Consider the following 26,497-nt stretch of genomic DNA (forward strand, 5'->3'; position numbering starts at 1 on the left):
ATTTTAACAGCAAATTAATATAGTGTAGTCATAAAAATACTATTTACTCATCCAAACAACTAAGACTACTAAGAAACTTAAATAAACCGAAGTTTGAAAATTTTTTTCTGAAAACTATATTTAAAAAATGTTTGAAAAAATTCCCCTAATAAGAATCTACTTACAAAATGTGCGTACTAAATATATGTAAATCAATCATGTATATACATACACTCTTTAGCTTCTTAGGGACCTATACTTGGTCACCTCTTCAGACTGTTTAATTTCAACACACTACTGATTGAACAAGAGTCATTTAGTCCAGGGTGACTATAAGCATTTAATTTCACTTGCCATTTTAACTCAAGTTCATCAAGTTTGAGGTTTCTTGGACCTCCCCTTGGATCAATTTTGACTTGATCAATAACCATAAATTTAAAGCTATGGTTTAAATGGCATGCTGTGTGTTTAGCAAGGGCATTTTCAAGTTTGCCCTTTTTAATAGCATAAAAGTGTTCGTACATCCTGTCCCGTAGCCTCCTCTCAGTTTTACCTATGTAAAATGCTGGACAGGATGTACATCTGGCTAAGTATGTGACAAACGTTGAATTACAGTCGAATTTACTCTTCAATTTATATGTTGTTCCATTTACCTGGAATTTATTAATTTCAACCACAAATTTGCAATAGTTGCAATGCAAACATTTGTGCATACCAGAGTGCTTCACTAGAAGTGTGTCATGCTTTTCTAATAGGGATTTAAGGTTCTTCCCTTTCCTGTAAGTCACTCTGGGTCCTTCACCTATTTTCTGGTGAATCTCAGGATATAATTTAAAGAGGTCCCAGTTTTTCCTCAAGATAGATGCACAGTGGTTACTATATGTGCTAAAAGTAGTTATGAAATTTACAGAGAAGTTGTTCTCGGGCTGCCCGATACTAGCAGGCACATCCTTATTAGCATTACCACAGCTAGTCACCTCTAGACCCATACCCAACTCTATAGTAGATACCATAGAGTTAATGCTCAAAAGAGGGGAATATACTTTGTCACATCTTTTTTCTGTAACCTCCTGGATGAGTGAATCAAGTAGTGGTTCAGGGTACCCTCTGTGGAGGAACATGTTCTTAATAACAGTACATTCAGTAAAAAAATCTTCATCCAAGCTTACCATCCTAGAAGCTCTCACCAGCTGTCCCTTGACAACAGATTTCTTCTGGTGGAAAGGGTGACAGCTGGTGTAATGAAGAAAGGTGTTAGAGTATGTAGTTTTCCTAAATATGTTAGCTGTGAATGCATGCAGGTTGTAATTTTTACTTAAACAAATGTCGAAGTAAGCCGTAGTGTCACAGCTAAATGAAGATGTAAACTGAAGAAACTCAGTGGTGTTGTTAAAGTAGTCAATAACTAACTGACTGTCGTTCTCATTACCTTTAAACAGGATGAAAATATCATCCAAAAATCTAGTATAAAAAACGAAGGTATCCGAAAACCTATTACCACTGAAGACATACTCAGATTCCCAGTAGGCCATTACCAGGTTAGCTGTACTACCTCCACAGGGGGAGCCCATAGCGACCCCCACTTTTTGAAAAAAGAAGTCATTTAGGAACATAAAATAGTTGCTAGATAATACTAAGTCTATGAGGACCGACACCAAGTCGATTTCATTAATGGGTGCATTATATTTCTTAAGCATCAAACTCACCCATTCCAAAGCTATATCGTAGGGTATACTAGTATACAAGTCTTTCACGTCGACAGTGAGAAAATTATAATTCTCATCAAACTTCAAAGTACCGATATTTTCCAAAAATGACCACGAGTCCTTACAAATTTGGGGCTCATTTGCAAGATATTTCTGCAAAATGGCATCTAGGACTTTCGCACAGGAGTATGTGGGTGATCCCCTACTGTCCACTAAAGGTCTCAATGGTGGATTTCCAATACTCTTGTGGATTTTGGGGATACCAAAAATACAAGGGTATCTGGGATACAGTGTCTTCATATAGTTATAGGTCTTTTGGTCTATACATCTTTCAATAAATAAATCCTCTATGCAATTCCTAATGGTACTATAAGCTTTGTTTACTTCAGAACGCGAACTAGGGGCGTATGCTTCAGCGTTAAGCAACTCTATCATCCGGTGTTTGTAATCGAGTGTACTAAACACCACTAGGCCCCCACCTTTATCAGGTTTACAAAACCTAATACCCTGTGTTGTAAAAAAATGTAACAAATCGCTTTCGTCATCACTCAAATTAGTAGAAAGGTTCCTGGCATACTTATATGTATTAGCATGTCTGACATCTAATTCACAACATTTCTCAAATAAGTCGAGCACGGGATGTAAAGGGGGGTTATACGTGCTAGACACATGGAACATGTCATTAGAATCACCATCAAATATATTTCCCATTAAGACATGGAAGTTTAACTTCCTCACAAAAGATTTAATGTCCAAAATAGTGTCCACAATATTCCATGGTTTAGATGGAATAAAAGAGACCCTTAGATAATAAATCAACCATGTCAGTACTGAATTGAGTGTCACTATAATTGTACAGTTTATAATCGCCTGCTTTATTCGAAATAATCGCAGGTGAACCGGCACATACTTCCTCAACTTCAAGCAAACCAGGAAGGGATATAAAGTCATTATAACAGTTTACATCCATGTCCAAAATAGGCAATTGCTGGTGTAAAGCCAAATTCAATGACACCCCAGCATCAGGATAAATTGTTACTTCTTGACGTTGTTGTATGTTCTTTTGTTTTTGTACCGGGGTTGTTGAAAATTTTTCTGCTTTTGTCTGGCCCCAGTATCGGGGCCTTGCTGAAAATTCTGGTCCCGCTGTGGTAAATAGTCTACGTGGGCGTTGCGTAGTCTATTACACCACAGAGTACTCCTCCCTCCTTGTCCGTGGGAATCAGAGGGACCAGCACGATGATTGTTATTATCAGGTTCAATTTCATCGATATTATCCCCAGTTTCTTGCAGACCAACATTCCGGTTTCCAATCAGTTGATAGAGTTTTCTGGGGTTAACCATTTTGTTACCCCAGACTTGTGTCGGTGGTGGAATAGGATAGGCAGTACCTAAACTGTACGCCTTAATGTCTCTATCCAGTTTTTTAATTTTATTAGATTCAAGTTTGTGCATATGTTGATCTGTACTGTTAAAAATACGCTCATATTCATATTTATATCTTCCTAACTCACAATGGGTTTAGATATTTTCATCCAGTTCAGTCACGTAACAAGATAGGTTTTCTACCCATGTGGTGTAATGTTTAATGATGATTTCGATAAGTTCGAACCCTTGACGGTCGAACAAGTTAATCAGGTCCATGTGGAAAGCAGAGCCACTCTCCAAACCCGTAGGGTATGACACCCGTTTCAGGCCTTTAGGGATAACCTTCCTATTTAAGCACTCACGAAAATAAGATATCTCGAGTTGCAGTTTTTTGAGCTTTACAAGACATGAATCAAACAGTTTAAGCTTATTAATAATAGAGTTCTCATCGGAACCAGTAGTTGGTTCACTTGGAGTAGTTGTTGAATTATAACTGATCCCACTAATTAAGCGGAATCCATTGTTTAACCAAACAGTAAAGGAAGAACCATTGTTTTTACCTTTCACCGCCTGTGGTTCATCCCCGTTGGTATGACCTGGTTCACCCTGGTTGGAGTCTCTGTTATCGACCCCATCTGCAATAAATGTAGACTCCATTGTTTGCAGGTGGGACCGCATAGTTGACTGCATACCTGCTACCTGTTTTTTTGGTTTCTCAAAAGTGAAAACAAACCATATTAACATACATTACAAATTACAAATGTTTTCTTTCTTTATAAGAACTGTTCAGTCCAACATTACGTAAATTGCTCAATTCCTACCTTCTTCTAAACTATTGAACATGATTCTACATGTATTGTTTCCAACAAGATCGATTTATTTCTATGCAATTTGTTTCTTCCCATTTCTAAAGATCTCACTTCCATTTTTGTCTCTTTTACAATATGTAATGCTTTAAATACAGTTGGTTTAGTTTTTGATTCCCATTTTAAGTATTTTTTTTCTAGCAGCCAATGTAATTAAATGGTTTACTATCAGAAAGCTGAAAGAAAAAAAAAATCTATTCACTTGATCGAACTGACTTTCCAGATTTGGCAATGTCACTTTTATGGAATTTCGAAAATCGTCACTGTGACTTCCACATTCAAACAAATTTGGAATGTCAGGATGTAATGCCAGATTCTCAGGAAGTTGTGCTGAAGCTGCTGTATGATTTGTATGTCTACAACACAAGTTTTTAAAGTTTTGCAGGGGGTGCAAACCGCTGTACACCCCCCCACACTCCTTGCAAATTATATATTTTAACTCCGAGATCAGGCTACAGAGAGGAAAAAGGTAAATTTCTTGATCCCGTCTGTAGTGCAATATGTTGTCAGAACATGGAATGCACATTAGCAAATAGTAGTGTACATTTGCTAATGTGCATTCAGACATTTTCACAACAGCATTACGGAAACTGGAAAAGACTCATTCGACCATCCCAGTTTTACGCAAGTGCCATTCCTCATTTAAAGCTTTACTTATCTGTAGGCTCTTCAGATCATGTGTCCCAGCTCAAAAGAGTCATGGGTTCATAAGTTGGTACTAGGCTATCGACCCTAAGGCCTATACAAGCCTAGCCATAACCAATTCCCTGGCTATTTCTTCCCACACTATTTACTTCCCTGGACCCCTGTCTAGCAGGGCAACTGACGTGCTCCCCGGGGTGAATTTCCTTTCTCCCATCCAATCATCAAGGTTCCTTTGAAGAGGGCCAAAGAAGCACTCTGCTTGACACGTGTAGACAGTCTATTCCAGTGTCTGGGGCATCTCTGGGTCAGGAACCTATCCCTCCAACTTGTTTTGTTTATTGTGATGACAAGGTTTAAATCCTTGGAGCGTGTGGCTCTGAGGGATTGGGATTTCTTTGTGTAGCATGTCTAACAGCTCTGGGTTTGACATGGCCTTGTATGTTAAGCAGAAATTGCCTTTCAGTAGACAATATGCGACAGAGTATATCTGGAGTTTTTTTACGGTGGTCAACGTAGGGCATCTGCTTTAGGCCTGTGATTCTTTTAGTGAGGTATTTCTGTGGCCTTTCCAGTTGTTGCAGATGTCTTGAGAGGTACATACCAAAAGGGACGTTGTATTCTATAATGGGTCTAATGAGGAATGAGTGCAGTGGGACAATGACCTCCTTTTTTCTGGATGAAAAGCCCTTAGTAATGAGGTGTGTCACATTGAAGGATTTCCTGACTGTTGTGGCGATGTGGTTATCGAAGGTGAGACCACTGTCCACCTGTGTCCCCAAGTCTCTTATCACACTTTTGGTGTTTAGTGTACTGCCACCTATGTGGTAATTCATGGGTACATGTTTTTTCCCAAAGGGGATAACTATACATTTCTTGGCATTGAGCTTAAGCCCATGGCTGTGGCACCAAGCATCTTTTTCTGTAAGGCCCTTTTGTAGAATATCCACATCATTTGGAGATTCAGTAATGGCTCCCAGTTTGCAGTCATCTGCAAACTTGGTTAGCCAGAGTCCCTTAGTGTTGGCCTGTACTTCAGAGAAGTAGATGCCAAACAAGAGCAGTCCCAGGACTGAACCCTGAGGTACTCCACTTGTCTGGAGCTGGATTTGGAGTCTGCTACTTTTACAGTGTGGGTTCTGTCAGTAAGCCAGTTGGCAACCCATCGAGTGATGTAGGGATTAATGCCCAGCTTAGTAAGTCTGTCTATGATTCCAGAGTGGGGGATGGTGTCAAAGGCCTTGGCAAAGTCCAGATAGGCTGTGTGGACCGCCTTACCCTCGTCCACGGCTCTGGAGATGAATCAATCAGGTTCAGGAGACAAGATCGGACCTTCACGTACCCAAACTGGGTGGGGTCCAGTGTTTGAAGGTTGTCATTGTTTTTGTTTATAAGTTCCATGATAATACGTTCCATGGCCTTGCAGATGAGGCTCGTCAAACTGATGGGGCGGTAGTTCCTGGGATCCAAGGTGGTGGATCCCCCCTTGTGGAGTGGGATAACTGTAGCTGTGCGCCACTCAGTGGGCACAACACCTGAGGTGAGGCTATGATTAAACATGACACTTAGGTGAGGTGCCAGTACATTTTGTAGTTCATTTAGTACACAGCCCGGGATGTCATCTGGTCCTGTGGATGCTGTATTCTTAACTTTGGAGAGTGCGTTTTTTTTACCTGTGTGGCCTTTATTACTGGAATTTGGCAATCTTCTGGTATTGAGATTGGCCGTTTAGGGGGTGAAGTTAGCACTGAATTGATCTGCCAGGATATAGGCAATATCCTTCGGATCAGTATATTTAATGCCATTCTGTTGTAGCTCAGTGCAGATCTGAGCATTGCCATTTAGATTCTTGACATAGTTATAGAATGCCTTGTGGTTGTCTTTGGAATCTTTGGCAATTTTATTTTCATAACTAGCTTTGGAGGATTTTATGAGGGATCTCAGCTTCTTACTGAGGCTGGTAAGGGGGGTTTTGCATCCTGGGATTTTCCTCTTTTCTGCAACATTTTCTTCCTTTTGTTGTAAAGTTTGTTTATGGCAGGGGACCACCAGATTGGCTTCCTTTTTTTTTTTTGGAGGAGAGCATCTTGGTTGGATTTAGGATGGCACGATTCATGCATGAGTGGATGTGCTTGTACAGTGCCTTAGTGTAGGATTCAGCAGTCAAACTTTCAGTTCCCATCTGCGTGGGTGTCATGAAGTTTATCATTTCTGACTTGAGTAGCATGAAGTTGGCTTGGGAGAAGTTTTTTATGGAGGTTTCCTTGGGGGGGGGGGGGGGTGGGATGTGGATGTTAAGGGTGATTAGCTTATGGTCAGACCTGACCAACAAGAGGGTGACCATAGGTGTGGAGCATCGATTTCCCATGTTGGTAATGACCAGGTCTAGGATATTGGAGCCCCTGGTGAGGCTATGGATTAGTTGATCCAGTGCATTGGAATTTCTGAATTCCAAGAACCGTTGGGCAAAGGTGTTGGTACACAAGTAGTTTTCCCAGTTAATGGCAGGGTAGTTGAAATCACCCAGTATTAGGGTGTTTGGTTGTATCTTAATATTTTCCAGTATGTTTAGAAAGGTGTAGTGAGAATCTTGGGGCATGGTGATGGATCTGTAGCAAACTACAGTTTAGATTGCAGTCTTACCTAGTGTTAGTTGCACCTTGAGAATTTCAGATGCATTGTGTTGGGCAACTAGCCTGGTACTGCAGGGGTGCTGTCTGGAGCCTTGAACCAGGTCTCAGTTACTGCACAGATATCGGTTCTCCATTTTCCGAAGTTACAGCCATTTGCTTCCTCAATATTTCTGACCGAGGATTCTGCAGGAAATTTTTTAAATCTGCCAACTCTACTTCTGAAAAACGTGTCTCCAGTTACCTCTTTCTTCCCCATCATATCTCCAACATTTGCTGTCTACCTGAGGAAAAATTCTTGTAAGTCTTCTTGAGGTATAAAAGTACCTATGAATACACTTCCAAGCAAAAATTCTAAACCTTATGGACTTTGTTGTATGCTTGGGTGCCAGTACATTTGTCCTCAAATTATTACTTGTAAATTGCTTTTCCACTGTCTCTCCCCAATCTTTTCTGACCTCCTCTGATTCGTAAAGTTGTTTTGCAGTATTTTATATGCATTGCTAACTATCCGTTTTTAAACAGCAGCTTCTGTTCTAGATTAGGTCAAGTAAGTAGATTAGATGAGGTCAAGTAAAGACTGAACTACTAGATTCCTCATTGGACAAGGAATTCCTTATTGGTCCACCAGATGAACTAGTTTTTTAGAAACTGGACAAAAAAAAAAAGAAAGCAAATTTAAACTGTTAAACAGTTTTATCTGTCTCTGACCCCAAGGTACAGTTGGAATTACACTTCAAAACCTTGGTCTTTCCCACCTAGACAAGACAAGGGGAGGCCTCCCCCCCTGGTAAAAAAAAAACAAACAAAAAAAACAAGCAATCATGGAGATGGCAAACGGAACACTATCAAAGGGCAAGGGGCTCCAAGGAGCCTACCCAGCAGTGAGAGCAAGTGTGACTATGTTCTTCCCCTCCTCTCCCTTACCATCCCTTCCAGACATCTTGCGGGAAGACTGTCCTTCTTCCTAAACAAGTGGAAATCCATCACCAGAGACCAATGGGTCCTCAACATCATAGAGAAGAGGGTACTATATTCAGTTCAGAGAAATTCCACCCTTTATGACATTCCAAAATGGCAAGAAAGTCTCTTACAGACTATCCTCAGGGCGCTACCTCAGCAAGGATGGATTTGGTCTGTCTCAGCAGAACAAGAAGGAAAAGGCTTGTACTCTAGGACTTTTCCTAGTCCCAAGAGAAGAGGGCACTTGGAAACCCATCCTGGACCTCTCAAAGCTAAACATGTTCATCAACCTCCCAAAATTCAAAATGCTTACTTGTGGAAATTGCTGCCCATGATCTTCCTAGTTGCCTTTATAGTCACTGTATACCTGAAGGATGCTTACCTCATTGTCCCCATAGTAGACCTTCACAGAAGGACCTATATTTGTGGCACAAGGCTCCCACTTCCAGTTCTGTGCTTTACCATTTTCGCTATCTACACCCAGAGTTTTCACAAAATGCCTAGATCCTCTGATAACACATTGCAGAACTCTAGTTGTCCATATTTACCTCACTTAGACAACTGTCTCATTCAGGGAACATCCACTTCAGAGATATTGGGTGCCTTACAAATCACTGTAGACTGTTTCACCCTAATCTTCAAAAATCTCAAACTCTTCCTGGGAACCATCATAAAGTCCTTTCAACAGAAGCTCTTCCTTCTCCAAGACAAGAATGTGTTGTTTTTTTCAAAAAAGTTTTTTTTTTATTTTTCAAATACAGTTGAATAAATTCCATAGTATTTGTATATAACATCTTAAATAACTATGTACACTATTTACATCAGCCTGACACTACAACAGAGCTCAATATATACAATTACTTTATAGGTAGAACAATCCAGTTACCAGAGTGTATCTGTTCAGTTATTGTAAAGTGTCAGTCAATGATAAGACTTTTTCCATGGATTGTTAATAAATGGCTTAGGGTGAATCCTTAATTCTTTAATTTTAATTTCCAACAATGCTGTGGTCTTCAGTAGGATGTAGAAGTCTTCCAAAGTCAGTATTGTGTTTGTATTCCATCTTCTTGTTATACACTAGATACATATTTGACTCATTCAAATGAGGACCTTTGTACACACTTAGTAATACTAGAGCTTTAGATAAGTTAAATGATTCATTAAATAAAGCTTGTAAAAAGTTTTTAATACCATTCCAAAATGGCTTAATTTTAACACAGTTGAAAAAAAATGTGATTCTAGTCTGCATTGTGTATTTGCTCACACCACCAACATATACTCCCTTTGTGGAATAATTAATTTTAGTAATTCTGTCTGGAGTTAAGAATGCTGTGTGCAAGCATTTCCAATTAAAAACTTTCCAGTATTGTGTAAAGGATGTATGTTTTATTGATAATAAAATATTTGTTTTAATTTCTTCAGTTAGCTGTAATGAGTGTCCTTTTGTTATATAATTCCAATTTGAGGATTTGGGTGTTGTTTTATACAAGAATGTGTTCTTGACAGGCTACCTGACCAGTCTCCTTCCAGTGCACCTCTTCACTGCAAGAGAATTCGTAAGAATACTGTGGTACATGGCATAATGTATCCTCATGAATCTATTTGCAGAGTTACAAGGAAGCTTCAATAGTTCCTGGAAAAAAATGATTGAGAACAGCACTCCCAACCCCTGGAAACCCTGCTGTGTCCCTCTTTTCATGCCTGAAAAGAGAACTTCCTGTGATGTAAGTACACCATGCAAAGGCACCCAAGAGCAAAGTTCACTCTGCCAGAAACAGATTAAACTATTACTACAAATAGATCAGACATAACTTGGGAGCCCACTTAAGTCCCCTAAAGATACAGACATTTGGTCCCCACAGCAAAGTAAGTTGCATGTAAGCCAGAGGAATTACTAGAAGCTTACCTGGTCATAAAATCCTTTCAACAGATTTTAGTGCTTACTTCACCACAGAGACATCTGTACCAAACCCACATATACTTAAGGATCTAAAACTACTTACCACAAAAGAACATTTAATTAAATGACTTTCCAAAACAAAAAATACATCCTTTGAGTCCTGATAACGTATCATGCCGTCTAGTGAACAACACTAAACATGCACTGGTGAACTTGCTTCTTTAACTGTTCAACTTGAGCTTATCCACTGCCTTTGTACTCAAGGTTTGGTACATAGCAGTTGTAATGTCTATAAAACAAGAGTGACCATACCATGGACCCTGGGAATTATAGACCAATCAGCCCTATCAAGCCTCATTTGCAAGGCAGTGGAACAGGTCATAACAGATCTGATAAATTATGATATAAAAAAATTTAAACTTGACTCTCTTTAGTTTGGCTTTAAGGGTCAGTCCTGTTTAATGAATCTGGTAAACGGTAATGCAAACTGTGGGGAGTGGTAATGCTGTCCTTACAGCATACGTTGACCTCACCACATTTGATATTATACCACATGCCAATATTATCAGCAAGCTAAATGCATTCCAAATTGATCCCTGTGTAGTTAGATGGATAGCTAATTGGCTGAGCATGGCAGGCAGAGTCTCAAGAGACTATCAAAGTAACCATGGTATTTGGAATATACTTGTGATTCCAAAATCGAAAATCAGGGACTCTGGTTAATGAAGTTTGTCAGCTATTGTAAGTTGGGTGTTGTACTTGAATCCCCTTCTGATATGCAGAAGCTACAAAGCCCACTGACACTTGCTAATAGCTGGTTAGCTGACAATGGGCTAAAACTAAATGATAACAAATGCAACATTTGTCAAACAAACTCTCTGCCCATCTTGTAGTGTAGAAAACACCAAACTCCAAAAGGAAGATGATGCAAGAAATCTTGTAACTTGGGTAGCTAATTCTCTCTATGTAGGTATAGTGTGTACTTGCACTGGAATATGAAGTATTCACTGTAGCTTTAAAGGACCACTACGGGCAAACAATGAAAAAACATATATTTTTTATCTTGCCATGATTTACTGCACTTCCTAAAGCTGCCTGCAGCAAAATAAGTGCTCTTTCCTAATTTTATTTTTTTTTTACTCGTCTGCCCTCATGGGGGCAGACATTGTGATTCCTTTGGAAATCTGTCTCAATGTACAGACTGTGAGAACAAATAGCCCTACCATTTGTTGTCAGACTAGACTTCCATTCACTTAGAATGGACCACCTGAAAAAAAATGCCAAGTTTGAGAGTCTGCAGCTCATGTGTCATTGACTGGTATGTGCTGAGTTTTACAAATGTTGTTCCTACTGATGTACTACACATTCCCTGAAAGAAACTTGCAAAAGTTTAAACAAATTACTGAGATAAAAAAGACTTTTCACAAGGAGCAGTTTTGCAAGTTTCAGTTCCTGGCCAAGTTACTCCTCCCATCTCCCCTCCTTCAGTGGGCTACAGTCTCACATTTCCAGATTTACTAGATTCAGCTATTTAGTCAACTTTGCATGACAACAGACATAAAAAAATCACAGCCTGGTGTGCCACTAAAACTGTTCCCTTATATGTCTCACTTCTGAATAGCATTTCCCCAGGAATCAAAAAAAAAAGCACACGCATCAGTCCAGAGTTTGGGCCAATCTATCCATTTCTTAATGTGCACAGTAAAACATTCAGTTTATAATGCGTTCTGGCTGCTGACATGGTTATCTTTACATAGTTATTGTCTTATAGCATAACCTGAACTTATGGTATTCAATGCCAAGCTTTACAACAGTTCTCAGTTTCTTAACAATGACCTCCCAAGCCTCTGATGTGACCCAGTACTTTGTCAATATGCTGTAAATATGTAGATTAATACAAATATTTGTGCACATACGATAATACACACATACCATCATTAAAACAAGATAAATGCAATGTAAATTGTGTCAATATAGTTATGCTTTCTAGTTTATGACCCGGTTTGTCTATGGAAACTTCTTTTTGAATTTATGTTCATGCAGTTGTATATTTGTTGTATATTATCTTGTTTAATTGTTTCTCAATATTCTAACCATTGTGTATGCTGCATCAATTGTAAAACTCTGATTTTACTCCTTTTATATTTTCTATGCTCTTTGTACAAAATAGCTATGTTTGTATAATTTATTTTTATTATTTTTTATAATTGTTTACTATGTACCTGGATATTTTCTCCCCTAGCCTCCGCTGAAAAAGATCATCTTGTGTCCAGTCGGACAAACCTGATAAACAAATGGAAAATAAATAAAAAATAAAATATACTAAGAAAATCAATCAATATACCAAGAAAAATCCAAAACTTAAGAAAAACACAGAAGGAAGGAAAATGTTTCCTTGATGCTGTCATGAAAATCCCACTCACTTATTCAGATATTATGGGCAAACATATATATATATATATATGTATGTATATATATATATATATATATATATATATATATGTATATATATATATATATATATATAATATATTAGGCAAAACAACGTACCCAACCCACTAGTCATAGGTGAATCTATAGTCAGGCACACTGATGTCCCACTCACCAGGCTAAACAAGGAGAAGGTTACTGTCAGCTGCCTGTCGGGTGCCAGGATCTGCCACATAACCCATGCACTCAGGTCACTCCACAACAAGTACAAATATGACTCTGTCATTGTCCATGTTGGTGTGAATGACCTGAGACATGCCTCCCTGGACTACATGAAAAGAGACATGGAAGAGCTCTCCGATCTTGTAGCCCATGGAGGTATGACCCTAGCCCTGAGTAGCATTCTGCCATCGCCCAGAATGATACCGCAGTACAAGGACAAAATGATTGACTTCAACAATTGGCTAAGCTTCTGGTGTCATTCTAAGTGGATCCAGTATCTGTCTGCCTGGGACGACATGGTCGACAGACCATGATGCTTTGCCGTAGATGGCCTGCACCTGTCGCTCATGGGATTCCAGATACTGGCTAAGGCTCTTGCCGCCCCTATAGTGCCTTTTTTAGACAAATTTCAAATGTAACAGGAACAGGCATGCAAAAACTGAGGGTAATGCTACTCAGTGCTAGAAGTCTAAATCTCTAAATGCACTCACTCAAGGCACTCCTTAAAATGGAAAACATCGATACCTGTGCAGTGACTGAGACCTGGTTCAAGGCTCCAAAGAGCACCCCTGCACTACCAGGCTATAACTCATACCACACTTTTCGGCCACGTAACCTGGACCGGAACATCAAAGGCGGAGGTGTGCCCATATTCATTAAGGATATCCACACCTCCAGGATAGTTGCTCAGCATAATGCATCCGAGGTTATCCAAGTGCAGCTAACTCTGGGCAAAACTGTAATCCAAATTGTAGCTTGCTACAGATCCCCCATCATGCCCCAGCATTCCCACTCCTCTTTTCTTGATGTACTGGAAAATATTAGGGTTCAAGCACCCTGATAATGGGCGATTTCAACTACCCTACCATTAACTGGGAAAACTACTCGTGTATCAACTCCTTCGCTCAATGCTTTCTGGAATTCATAAACTCCAGTGCCCTGGATCAACTTATCCACATCCCCACCAAGGGCAACAATATCCTAGACCTAGTCATTACCAACATAAATGACCGGTGTTCCACACCCAAAGTCAACTCCTTGTTGGTCAGATCCAACCATAAGCTAATCACCCTAGATATCCACATCCCGCCCCCACCCCCATTAAGGAAACCACGGTAAAAAATTTCTCCATAGCCAACTTCATGCTTCTTAAGACAGAAGTGGCGAACTTCATGACACCCATGCAGATGGACAATACAGTTAGAACTGCTGAATCCTACACAAATGCACTCTATAAGCACTTACATGAGTGCATGGATCATGCTATCCCAAACAGAACCAAGAAGCTATCCTCCAAATAAGGAAGCCAATCTGGTGGTCCCCTGCCATAAACAAACTGTACAACAGAAGGAAGAAACTGTTGCAAAAGAGAGTAAAATTCCATGAGTGGTGGAGCTCCCTGATCAGCCTCAGTAAGATGCTGAGATCCCTTATAAGAGCCTTCAAAGCTAGCTATGAAAATAAAATCGCCACTGATTCTAAGGACAACCACAAAGCATTCTATAGCTGTGTCAAGAATCTCAGTGGCAACACCCAGATCTGCTCTGAGTTACAGCACAACGGCATGAAAATTACAGAACCAACTGATATTGCCAACATTCTGGAAGATAGGTTCAGTGCTATCTTTATCACCCTCTCATACCCGAAAGGGCCCATATCTATACAGGAAGAATGCAGAGTCCCTGTAATCACAACTGCACAGGTAAAAGCTGCACTCTCTAAAGCCAAAAACACAGCTTCCATGGGACTGGACAACATCCCAGGCTGCATTTTACATGAACTTCAGAACGAACTGGCTCCCCACCTAAGCACCATGTTCAATCATAGCCTCACATCAGGCTTTGTACTCACTGAGTGGTGCATAGCAACAGTTATCCCACTTCACAAAGCGGGAGCCACTACTGATCCTGGGAACTATCGTCCTATTAGCCTGATGAGCTTGGTCTGCAAGGCCATGGAACGTATCATCATGGAACTCATAAACAAAGACATTGGTAATCTCCAGACTCTGGACCCCACCCATTTCGGGTTTGTGAAAGGCAGATCATGCATCCTGAACCTAATCGGCTTCTCTGAGGCAGTCGATAAGGCTAAGGTGGTTCACACAGCCTATCTTGACCTTGCCAAGGCTTTTTACACCATCCCCCATTCTGGAATTATAGCTAAACTCACTAAACTAAGTATAAATCCCTATGCCACAAGATGAGTTGCCAACTGACTCACTGACAGAACCCACACTGTAAAAGTTGCAGAGTCCAAATCTGACATCAAACCAGTGACAAGTGGAGTACCACAGGGTACAGTCCTGGGACTTATCCTGTTTGGTATCTACTTCTCTGAAGTACAAGCTAACAAAGAAGGCCTCTGGCTAACGAAGTTTGCAGATGACTGCAAACTAGGAGCCATAGTTGATTCCCCAAATGATGTGGACATCCTACAGAAGGGCCTCACTGAGACAGATGCCTGGTGTTAGAACCATGGCCCCAAGCTCGATACCAAAAAGTGCATTGTCATCCCCTTTGGTAAAAACTTTATACCCGCGTGGTACCGGTTCCACTTCATATCATCAAAATTTCATTTAATCGAAATAGTCGAAAACTCATTACGCCAAAAACTCGTATCATCGAATCTCAAATCATTGAAAACTATAAAGCAACTAGAAATAACATTCCACAAAGTTTTTACTACGTTTATGCAGGGGGGGCAAGCCCCCCTGCACCCCCCATGTGGGAGCCCCCCACACCCCCCGTAATTAAATATACCAACTCCAAGGTCGCACTACAGTGGGGGAAAACGTAGTAAACAGTGCCTGGGAGGTTATTTCTAGTTGCTTTATAGGTTCAATGATTTGAGATTCGATGATGAGAGTTTTCGACAATTTGGTCTCGATTTGAATTTCGATGAAATGAAATTTCGATGATATGAAGTGGAACTGAACTACCACATAGGTGGTAGTCTACTTAACACCGAATGTGTGATGAGACCTTGGGACCCAGGTGGACAGTAGTCTCTCCTTTGATAATCACATCGCTACAGTAGTCAGGAAGTCCTTCTACGTGGCACACCTCATCACAAAAGGGTTCTCATCCAGGAAAAAAAGAAGTCATTGTTCCCCTTTACTTGACACTCATTAGACCCATTATAGAGTACAACGCCCCTTTTGGAATGTACCTCACAAGACATTTGCAGCAGCTGGAAAGGCTGCAGAAGTACCTCACAAAGAGGATTACTGGCCTCAGATGCCCTACACTGACCATCTAAAAAAATTCCAGCTTTACTCCATAGCATATCACCTACTCCGAGGTGATTTCTGCCTAACATATAAAGCTGTGTCAAACCCAGAGCTGTTGGACATGCTACACCTAAAGAAATCCCAATCCCTCTGAGCTACACGCTCTAGGGACCTAAACCTTGTCACCACAATAAACAAGACATGCTGGAGAGATAGATTCCTGTCCCAGAGACTTCCCATACTCTGAAACAAGCTACCCATCTATGTCAAGAAAAGTTCCTCATTAGCACTTTTCAAGAAAAATCTTTGAGTGGATGGGAGATAGGAAAATATACCCTGGGAATCACTTCTCTGGCTCTGCTCGACAGTGACACAGGAAAATAACTTTCTTGGGTGGCATAAGTCAGGGAAACTTGTTGGCTAGGCTTACTTAGGCCGATAGCCTAGTAACTACCTATGAACCTATTATTAGACTAAATACAATATTATGTAGCATTGAAATGTGCTGACATTATAAGGGTGACAGTTCATTATGTAGCCATAAAGCAAATTTCAGAGTGGAAAAGTTCAATAGTGGATAAAGAGGAGGAGGGGAAGCTATATTCAACTGGACGTATAAGAGAATTTAAGTACCTTTATCTGCTTTTTTTTTTCAAAAAATACAGTATTTAAATTGATTTTAACTGTGTGGAAGGAATATTTAGCTGAACTGGAAGTTTTCACTCTGCTCTTCAGTGTGGAAGGAATATTAGCTGAACTGGTAGTTAGTCAGTGTTCGCTGAATTTTGTTATTTGCTAGTAATTACAGGTGTGGGGGTAGTCACATTCTTTGATTTCCTGTCCTTGCCTATTTAAGTGGTACAGTGTGAAATATTTTCTGCTTAAAAACCTCAGCTTTGGCCGGCTAACAACTTGCTATATTCAACTGGACTTATAAGAGAATTTAAGTACCTTTATCTGCTTTTTTTTCAAAGAAATACAGTATTTAAATTGATTTTAACTGTGTGGAAGGAATATTTAGCTGAACTGGAAGTTTTCACTCTGCTCTTCAGTTTGTCCCACCCACCCTCCTTGTTTTTGTTTTGGTGTTAATCTTAGTGGCCTTGCAGCTGCCCGCCCCTCTTGTAAATTTGTGTTTGGATACTCCTTCTGGGCCCATCTCATTTGCTCACTCAACTGAGTGCAGTGAGATCATATTCTGATTTCAGGCACTCCTACTGTGTACAAAGAGAGCATCTGGGAAACAGAAAAAAAAAAAAAAATTAAGCTTGTTTCCTGCCTTTCCTGTTAAGTGGTATAGACTATTTGTAGGCTTTTGAGCCCCCAAGCCCTTCTGTGTTGGAGGGAAGCCTTCTAGCTTAGTTTTTTTTCCCTATAACTAGCCAGTTTTCTAGTTTCAGCACTCAAATCTGTTTCTTTGATCTCAGCACTTGTTCAGAAAAAAAAAAAATTTAATCTGCTTTTACTGTACTTGTGTTTCTACCTACTTTTTTACTTTTGCATCATCTTAAAAGTACTCAATTGTATTTATTACTGCTTGGTGTAACTCATTCTAAGCCTTCTGGTTTAAACACTTGGGCTTGGACCAGTTGTTTTGCACTGAGAGGGTTTGTGGTCTGCACTGTAGTGGCAGAACAGGTAGCTTACATCCTTCTAGGTTGGGAACTGCTGATTGAGGGCTCAGTGTCTGTTATTCTAAAAGTGTATTAATTCTGGTTTAAGCACTTAGGCTTTCAGGCCAGTTATTTTACATTAAGAGGGTTCGTGGTCTGCACTCTTGTGGGAGGAGAGGCTGGACTCTGCCCTTCTGAGCTGGGAATTTCTGATTGAAGGCTTATAGTGCATGCATATCTGAACTGCTTCTTACTGAAGTTGGTGCACCTTGTTTGCTGTGGCATAGACTGGATTCGGGCCTGCTGGATCTAGCTTTGTTTGTGTAACTTGAGCACTAATCCAGGCATTCTCTAAAGTATTCAATTGTATTTATTACTACTTGGTAGTAACTTGATTAAAGTTTAGCTGTCATTCTAAGTCTTTTGGATTAAGCACTTGGGCTTCAGACCAGTTGTTTTACATTAGGAAGGTTTGTGGCATGCACTGTGGTGGCAGGACAGGTAGCTTTCATCCTTCTAAGTTGGGAACTGCTGATTGAGAGCCCAGTGTCTGTTATTCTTAAAGTGTATTAGTTCTGGTTTAGGCACTTGGGCTTCAGGCCAGTTATTTTACATTAAGAAGGTTTGTGGTCTGCACTCTTGTGGGAGAAGAGGCTGGACTCTGCCCTTCTGAGCTGGGAATTTCTGGTTAAGGTTTTATAGTGCCTGAATATTTGAACTGTATCTTACTGAAATTGGTACACCTTGTTTGCTGTAGCATAGACTAGATCCAAGCCTGCTGAATATAGCTTTGTTTATATGCTTGTTGTTTGTTTGCTTGTTATTTCCCTGGAACGCTAATTCCACCTAATACGGCTTCTCAGCTTCTGTGGCTCACTAGTGATATCTGCATTGCTTACTGTACTTATTTCCTTGTTTCACTTGAAAGAAAGTTACTGTTTGTCGTTTTTGCATTTAAGTTACCTGTAACACATTGCACTTAAGTTACCTGGCACTTGCTCACTAAAGCAATTATATAAGTCAGCACTAAAAATTAAAAGCACTACACCCTCACTCCCCACTGGCCCTGGTTTTCAATTATTAAGGAATTCCCAATATTATTCTAGCATGTCCAAAGGTCAGTTGTCAATCTCCTCTCCGGTCCAGCTGGTGAATCTGGGAATCTTGAGGCAATGTTACAACTGCCTTATGTACACAGACAACCCTCTCCTCCTCCCAACAAATTCCAACACATGTGAGAGATGCAACCATATAGCCAAACTGGAGGCTAAGCTCTCTCAACTCAGTAATGGCATAACCAGTCAGGAGGAGAAGGAAACCATACTCACTACAATTCCAGTCTCACATAGACCTACCACGACAGCAAACCAAACACATAATCACACAAAAACATACTCGGAGGCTCTAAATAAAGATCTGCCGAAGCAGGAGAGACCTCCAAAGCAGACACCCAAGCAGCCGCTACCCCAAAACAAAACACGTGCAACACATATCTCACAAAGCCAGTGTGCCAAACAGTCACAGCCCTTAAGACTAAGCAACACACCTGATACACTTGTAATAGGTGACTCTATCATCAGGCACACTGACGTCCCGCTCACCAGGCTGAACAAGGAGAGGGTCACGGTGAGCAGCCTGTCGGGTGCTAGGATCCGCCACATAACACAAGCACTCAGGTCACTCCAAGGCAAGTACAAATATGACTCAGTCATTGTCCATGCTGGTGTGAATGACCTGAGACGTACCTCCCTGGACTACATGAAAAGAGACATAAAGGAGCTCTCTGAGCATGTAGCCCAGGCCGGTATGACCCTGACCTTGAGTAGCATCTTACCCTCACCAAGAATGATGCCACAATATGAAGACAAGATGATCAATTTCAACAATTGGCTTAAGTACTGGTGTCATTCAAAGGGGATCCAATGCCTGTCAGCTTGGGATGATATGCTCGACAAGCCACGATGCTTCGCTAGGGACGGCTTGCACCTGTCACCCCTGGGCTTTCGGATATTGGCAAAGGCTCTTGCTACCCCCATAGTGCCTTTTTAGGCAAGGCTCAAAAGACAAACCCACCTCCATAGGTATCACAAGGGATAAGAAACTAAGAGTGATGCTACTCAATGCCAGAAGTCTAAACCTCAAGATGCACACTCGAAACTCTCCTTAGCATGGAGAACATCGATATCTGTGCAGTAACAGAAACCTGGTTCAGGGCTCCCGAGAGCACCCCAGCACTACCAGGTTATACCTCATACCATGCTTTTCGCCCCAAAACTTGGACCGAACCACAAAAGGAGGGGAGTATCGATATTCATCAAAGATACCCACACCTCCAGGTTGGTGGCAAAGCACGAAGCATCAGAGACTATCCATGTGCAACTAACAGTGGGTAAAACTGCCTTCCAGTTTATAGCCTGCTACAGACCACCCTCCCAAACCCAGGAACCCCACTCGGCCTTCCTGAGAACACTGGAAAATATGAAGGTCTCTCCAAACACCATTATATTGGGCGACTTCAACTACCCAAACATAGACTGGGAGCATTACTCTAGCTCCAACACCCTAGCCCAAAGGTTCCTAGAATTTATAAACTCAAATGCTATGGAACAACTTGTTACCACTCCCACAAGAGGGGAAAACATACTGGACCTGATCATCACCAACATGGGGACTCTATGCTCCAGACCAGAAGTGTATCCCTCACTGGTAAGATCAGACCATAAACTAATCTCACTGGATATTCACATCCCGACCCCACCCCTGCCCAGAAAACCACAGTGAAAAACTTCTCTAAAGCAAATTTTACACTCCTCAAAACTGAGGTGGAATCCTTCAAAGCCCCGGCCTGTGGAAAATACAGCCCAGACCGCAGAATCCTTTATAAACGCATTCTATGAACACCTTCAGGAATGCATGGGTCATCGATCCCAAATAAAACCAAGACCCAATCCTCCAAAGGCAGACGTCCTGTCTGGTGGACCCCAGCCATAAACAAACTATACAATAGAAGGAGGAAGCTACTAAATGATAAAGCAAAATCCCAAAAGGGAAGGCATCACTGATCAGTATTAGCAAAAACTACGGGCACACACAAAATTGTCTAAGGCCAGCTTCGAGAGAAAAATTGCACAGGACACTAAGGATAATCACAAGGCTTTCTTTAGTTATGTTAGGAACCTGGGTGGTAATTCCCAGATATGCTCAGAATTAGTCCAAAATGACAAAAATACACGAACCCACAGACATTGCCAACATCCTAGCTGACAGGTTCAGCGCAAACTTCTTTCACCCCTCCCCACCAAAAGGACAAATATCTATCCCAGCAGAGTGCTGCCCCTGACATCTCAGATGCTCAGGTAAGAGCCGCCCTCTCCAAAGCAAAACACAGCATCAATGGGACCAGATGGTGTCCCGGCTGCGTCCTACATGAACTCAAAGAAGAGCTAAACCCAAACATAAAACTACTGTTCAATCTCAGCCTTACTACAGGATATGTGCCCAAAGAGTGGCGTACAGCAACAGTGGTCCCCCTCCATAAAGGTGGTGCCTCAACGGATCCTGGAAACTATCGACCCATAAGCCTGACTAGCTTGGTCTGCAAAGCTATGGAAAGGATCATCATGGACCTCATAAATAAAGATATTGGGGACCTACAAACACTGGATCCTACCCAGTTCGGCTTTGTTAAGGGCAGATCCTGCCTCTTAAACCTGGTTGATTTCTTTGAAACAGTCACCAAGGCCATTGACGAGGGGAAGGTGGTCCACACAGCCTACCTGGACCTCGCAAAAGCCTTCGATACAATACCCCACTCGGGCATTATAGATAAGCTCACCAGCTTAAATATAAACCCCTATGTCACTAGATGGATTGCAAACTGGCTCAAGGGCAGAACCCACATGGTTAGAATTGCTGGAGCCATGTCAGACTCCAAACCAGTTACAAGTGGTGTCCCACAAGGCTCAGTCCTGGGGCTTCTCTTGTTCGGTATATATTTCTCGGAGGTACAGGCCAACACGGAAGGACTGTGGCTGACCAAGTTCGCAGATGACTGCAAACTGGGTGCCATAATCGACTCTCCACCCGACACAAGCATCCTCCAAAAGGGCCTCATAGAAACAGACAACTGGTGCCAGTGCCATGGCCTCAAGCTAAATGCCAAAAAGTGTATAGTCATCCCCTTTGGCAAAAACAAAGTGCCCACAAATTACCACATAGGTGGAAATCCATTAAGTACAGAAGAAGTAATTAGGGACCTGGGGACCCAAGTTGATAGCAATCTCTCATTTGACAACCACGTGGCCAAAGTGGTTAGAAAAACATTTTATATAGCCCACCTAATCATGAAGGGATTCACATCTAGATCAGGGAGGTCATCGTGCCTCTTTACTCATCCCTCATCAGGCCCATAATTGAGTACAATGCCCGTTTTGGGATGTACCTTACCAGACACCTGCAGCAACTGGAAAGACCCCAAAAGTACCTCACCAAGAGGATCAAAGGGCTCAAACAGATGCCATATGCTGCCCGGTTAAAGAAACTCCAGCTCTACTCAGTGGCATACTGCCTGTTCAGAGGCGATCTGTGCCTGGCGTATAAAGCCATGTCCAACCTGGAATTAATGGACATGCTGCACCTCAGAAAATCCAAATCCCATCGAGCTACGCGCTCGAGAGACTTGAACCTCAGCACTGAAATAAATAGGACATGCTGGAGGGACAGATTCATAACCCAGAGGCTCCCTTCACTCTGGAATAAAATCCCAGTCCAGGTTAGGCAGAGTCCCTCATTGACTCTCTTCAAGAGGAATCTTGATGAGTGGATGGGAGATCGTAGGTTTACCCCGGGTATCACTTCTGTGTCACTGTTAGATAGAGGCACAGTATACTAACCTCAAAAAAGGGCATAGCAAAATAAATTTAAAATGGGTGGCGAAAGCCAAACACATTCTGGCTAGGCTTATAAATGCCCTAGGGCAGATAGCCTGGTATGAACCTATGAACCTATGAGAAAAAGTATTTGTTAGAAGTAATAATTAGGGTAGATATGGGAGGCAGGAGAAAAAATGAGTAAAAAGTAACATTACAAGTAAGAGAAACGAAACAAAGGAAAAGAATAAATAACATGGACAACAAGATTTAGTGCGTGTGTGTGGTGTAAAAGAACTATAAAGCAAATCTGCACTGATACCTGCTTGCTGCCCTGCTGAGGGGGACACTTGTGCAAGTGCAGTGGACTGGCTCCAGTAGGAAGGGATGGCAGCATAACTCTCAACATTATAGAACAATAAATCTGGACAAGGCCATAAATAATAGGGGACAAAGGCCCAGAAATGGGACAATTTATAAATATTGCAATTACAAACTTAGAAAGTTGATAAACAGATTTTGCATTTCAGTGAATTTTCTTAAGGATATGAAGTCTTAAAATCAAATGTCTGTCAACTTTCTGACGTCAGTGTTCAATGATTTGCCAGTGATTTGACAGAAAACTGCAGTTTTATGAAAACCAGACAAAAAATCTGGACTTTCTGCAAAAATCTGTACTGTTGAGAGATATGGATGGGAGTCTTGAACCAACACCCATCAATCATTTTCATTTGTTTGCCAAAGCCATTACAGCAGTGTTTTGCAGAGAGGTGAGAAAAGCCTTAAATTTGACTGGTATGTTGTATGGGTGTGGGTAGCTGTGTTTGTGGAAGGTGGAGGTGTGCCTTTGTAAGTGTGGTGCGAATGTTATGGATTATGAAATGGAGAGATTGAGTAAAATTGTGCTCAGTGAAGTCCCTAGCAGTTTCATCACTGCTTGATTCAGACATATACATTCCCCTGTGTTTGTCAACACTATGTTTGAGTGCATTGTTTTGGAGTGTGGTATCACTGCTACAGCTGCTGCTACTCTTTCAATACAAGTATCTGCTTTGGAAGTTTTCTCCAGGAGTCTGTTGCTGAGAGGATGAGAGACATGCTACAGGTATACAACCAAGACAAACTGGGTAAAGCAATAGTAAGAAAAAGTACTAGGTCACATCAGAGGCTTGGGAGGTCATTGTTAATAAACTGAGAACTGCTGTAAAATTTATCATTAAATACCATACGTTCAGGTTATACTATAAGAAAATAACTATGTAAAGATAACCATGTTAGCAGCCAAAATGCATTATAAGTTGAATATTTTACTGTGCACATTTTAAATGGATAGACTGGCCTAAACTCTGGACTGATGCGTTTGCTTTTTTTTTTTTTATTTTATTTTATTCCTGGGAAATGCTATTCAGAAGTGAAGAGACATACAAGGGAACATATTTAGTGGCACACCAGGCTGTGATTTTTTTTTTTTTTTTTATGTCTATTGTTATGCAAAGCTGACTAAATAGTTGAATCTAGTAAAGCTGGAAATGTGAGACTGAAGCCCACTGAAGGAGGGGAGATATGAGGAGTAACCTGGCCAGGAACTGAAACTTGCAAAACTGCTCCTTGTGAAAAGTCTTTTTTATCTCAGTAATTTGTTGACACTTTTGCAAGTTTCTTTCAGAGAATGTGTAGTACATCAGTAGGAACAACATTTGTAAAACTCTGCACATACCAGTCAATGGCACATGAGCTGCTGACTCACAAACTTGGCAGTTATTTTCAGGTGTTCCATTCTAAGTGGATGGAAGTCTAGTCTGACAACAAATGGTAGGGCTATTTGTTCTCAGTCTGTGCATTATGGGACAGATTTAGCTTTCCAAAGGAATCCCGATGTCTGCCCCCATGAGGACAGAAAAGAGTAAAAACAAAATAAAATTAGGAATGAGTACATATTTTGCTGCAGGCAGCTTTGGGAGGTGTAGTAAATCATGGCAAGATAAAAAAAGATATGTTTTCTTCATCCTTTGCCCGTAGTGGTCCTTTAAATGTCTTATTTAAACAGAATGTTTTCACAACTTTTTAGCCTTTGCTGCTGTTTGCATTTCAGCCAGTTCACAGGCATTATCCTGGTACATGCTCCATTAAGTCACTCGGCTGCAGAGTTTAACAGTACACTTGTGCAGGCTTGGTTCACTTCTCAAGTAGCAGTTCACTGGGTTTCATAGCTACTCCGGCAGTTGGCACTTAAGTAACAGTTTGTGTAGATAGTTAACCAGACTGCCTTTTCATACCTTTGTTTTCTTATCTACTACTAGCCTTTCATATCTTTGGTCTTTTTTCCCTATACATTATAAGAAGTAATTCTTGCTTTTCTGGTGTAGGATTCATCTTGTCATGAGTTGCATTTCTTTCCTATTAAGCTATGTTTTTATGAGGTGTTTTTAATCATTTATGAATTTGCTGAAAGATTGCACAGTATTCACCTTAAAAGTAAGAGAGAAAATAAAATTAAAAGTATAAAAATGCTATGCAATTGTAGATGGTCAAGAATGTAATTATTGTTTTATAGACCTAATTAAAATGGATGCATTTTTTTTAGTGTAGCACAATTCCAGCTAATAAGATTTAGGAAGATAAAGTGCCTTCCATGGCCTGTTTTTGCTTTTTTCTGATTCTATTGTTAAGAGCACTTCTGAATGACCAGTGTTAAAAAGTATTGGATATAAATTTTTGTGTATGTCACGCTCATTTTACATCACAATTTTTTAAATTCCTCAATTCTCATCTTATTTTCTCTTTCCTTTGATAATTCAGACTGGGATGGTACGGTGCGATACAGCTGTAGGGACCCCTGATTATATATCACCAGAAGTTTTAAAATCACAAGGAGGAGATGGCTGTTATGGACGAGAGTGCGATTGGTGGTCTGTTGGTGTCTTCCTTTATGAAATGTTAGTTGGTAAGTATATTCATGAAGTAAAATGTATTTTTTTGTTTATTAAGTTTAAAAGTAATTGACGTCCTGACTGAACTCACTGTTGCAGTATTCCAAACAGATGGGTTTTCACCACTTAAATCTGGCTGGGGTACAGAAGCCTAAACCTCCCCAGAAACCTATGTCTGATGTATGACTTTGGCTCGTAAGTGGACGTACAAGCATAATTTCCTAGACTGTATTGCCGCCAGTCCATGTACGAGTATCTCACCTGTTGGTCTGGTAGTTGCATGATCATTGGTATCATTACCCTTCTCATATTCAGCTAAGTGCCCCTTGGGTTACCTTCCTTCTTGTTTAAACTGTTTTGATGTAATTTTTAGATATCGGCTAGGAAGGGTAAGTGTGAGTGTGGTAGGCAGATACCCTGCAAAGACCTCCATAACCACTGATGTCCTTATTTTTCTATGTTGCAGTATTCTTAGTGTGGGATTCCCTGCCTCAGGCAACCCGAACTTCCGCTCCTGTACAAATGCGTAAGACTGGCTGCTGTAAGTGCATGGGACGTCACAAGTAGGGCCATAAACCAGGGACCTTAAATGTGATGTCTGCAAGCACAGACCTCAGAACTTTTCAGTCCCAGTTGTCTGTCACATTGATCGCTTCTCTCCTTTACTTGAAGACGTCTAAAACTAAGTACCCCGTTGGGGATTTTGCCTTTCTTTTGCTTGAGCTTGGTTTGCCGTACTTTACTGATGTTCTTCATGTTTCACTGTTGCAGTCATTACATTTGGGTTGTCTGCCTGCAGGTAGCCCTCAGCCGGCCTGAATATCAAAGTCTTGGATTCCTGCGTTGGATGCGGTCTCTTCCTTGACTTCAGGTCGTCAGGGGTATAAAACATGCAGCCGATGCCATTACATCAGTCTTTCTTGCCTCGCGGTGCCTGAAACAGAAGCAGTTCGCAAGTGCCAGTCGTCCGACTCCTGAAATTTTCATTTTTGAGTTTCAGAACCGAAGTCTTCAAAAAAGCCAAGTACCCCATTGGGATCCTTTTTCTTGCTCTTAACCGATGCCAGTAAAAGTTAACAATTGTATTACCTGTGGAAAGCAAATACCTCAAAGATTTTCATTCGTACTGCAATCCTTGCTTAGGCCCA

At 41.0% G+C, this 26,497-nt stretch overlaps 1 protein-coding gene across 1 annotated transcript in view; it reads left to right on the forward strand.

Moving 5' to 3' along the window:
* ROCK2 (Rho associated coiled-coil containing protein kinase 2) overlaps nucleotides 1-26,497 on the forward strand; it is a gene marked incomplete in the record, with an annotated part of 2,656,097 nt that overhangs the window by 436,911 nt on the left and 2,192,689 nt on the right. The window contains 1 exon segment of the mRNA XM_044082273.1: nucleotides 25,219-25,363. Coding sequence (XP_043938208.1) covers nucleotides 25,219-25,363 — 145 coding nt within the window.

The sequence above is a fragment of the Protopterus annectens genome, chromosome 1.part1 (genome assembly GCF_019279795.1).
Source record: "Protopterus annectens isolate FY-2018-M chromosome 1.part1, PAN1.0, whole genome shotgun sequence".
NCBI classification, from domain to species: domain Eukaryota; kingdom Metazoa; phylum Chordata; order Ceratodontiformes; family Protopteridae; genus Protopterus; species Protopterus annectens.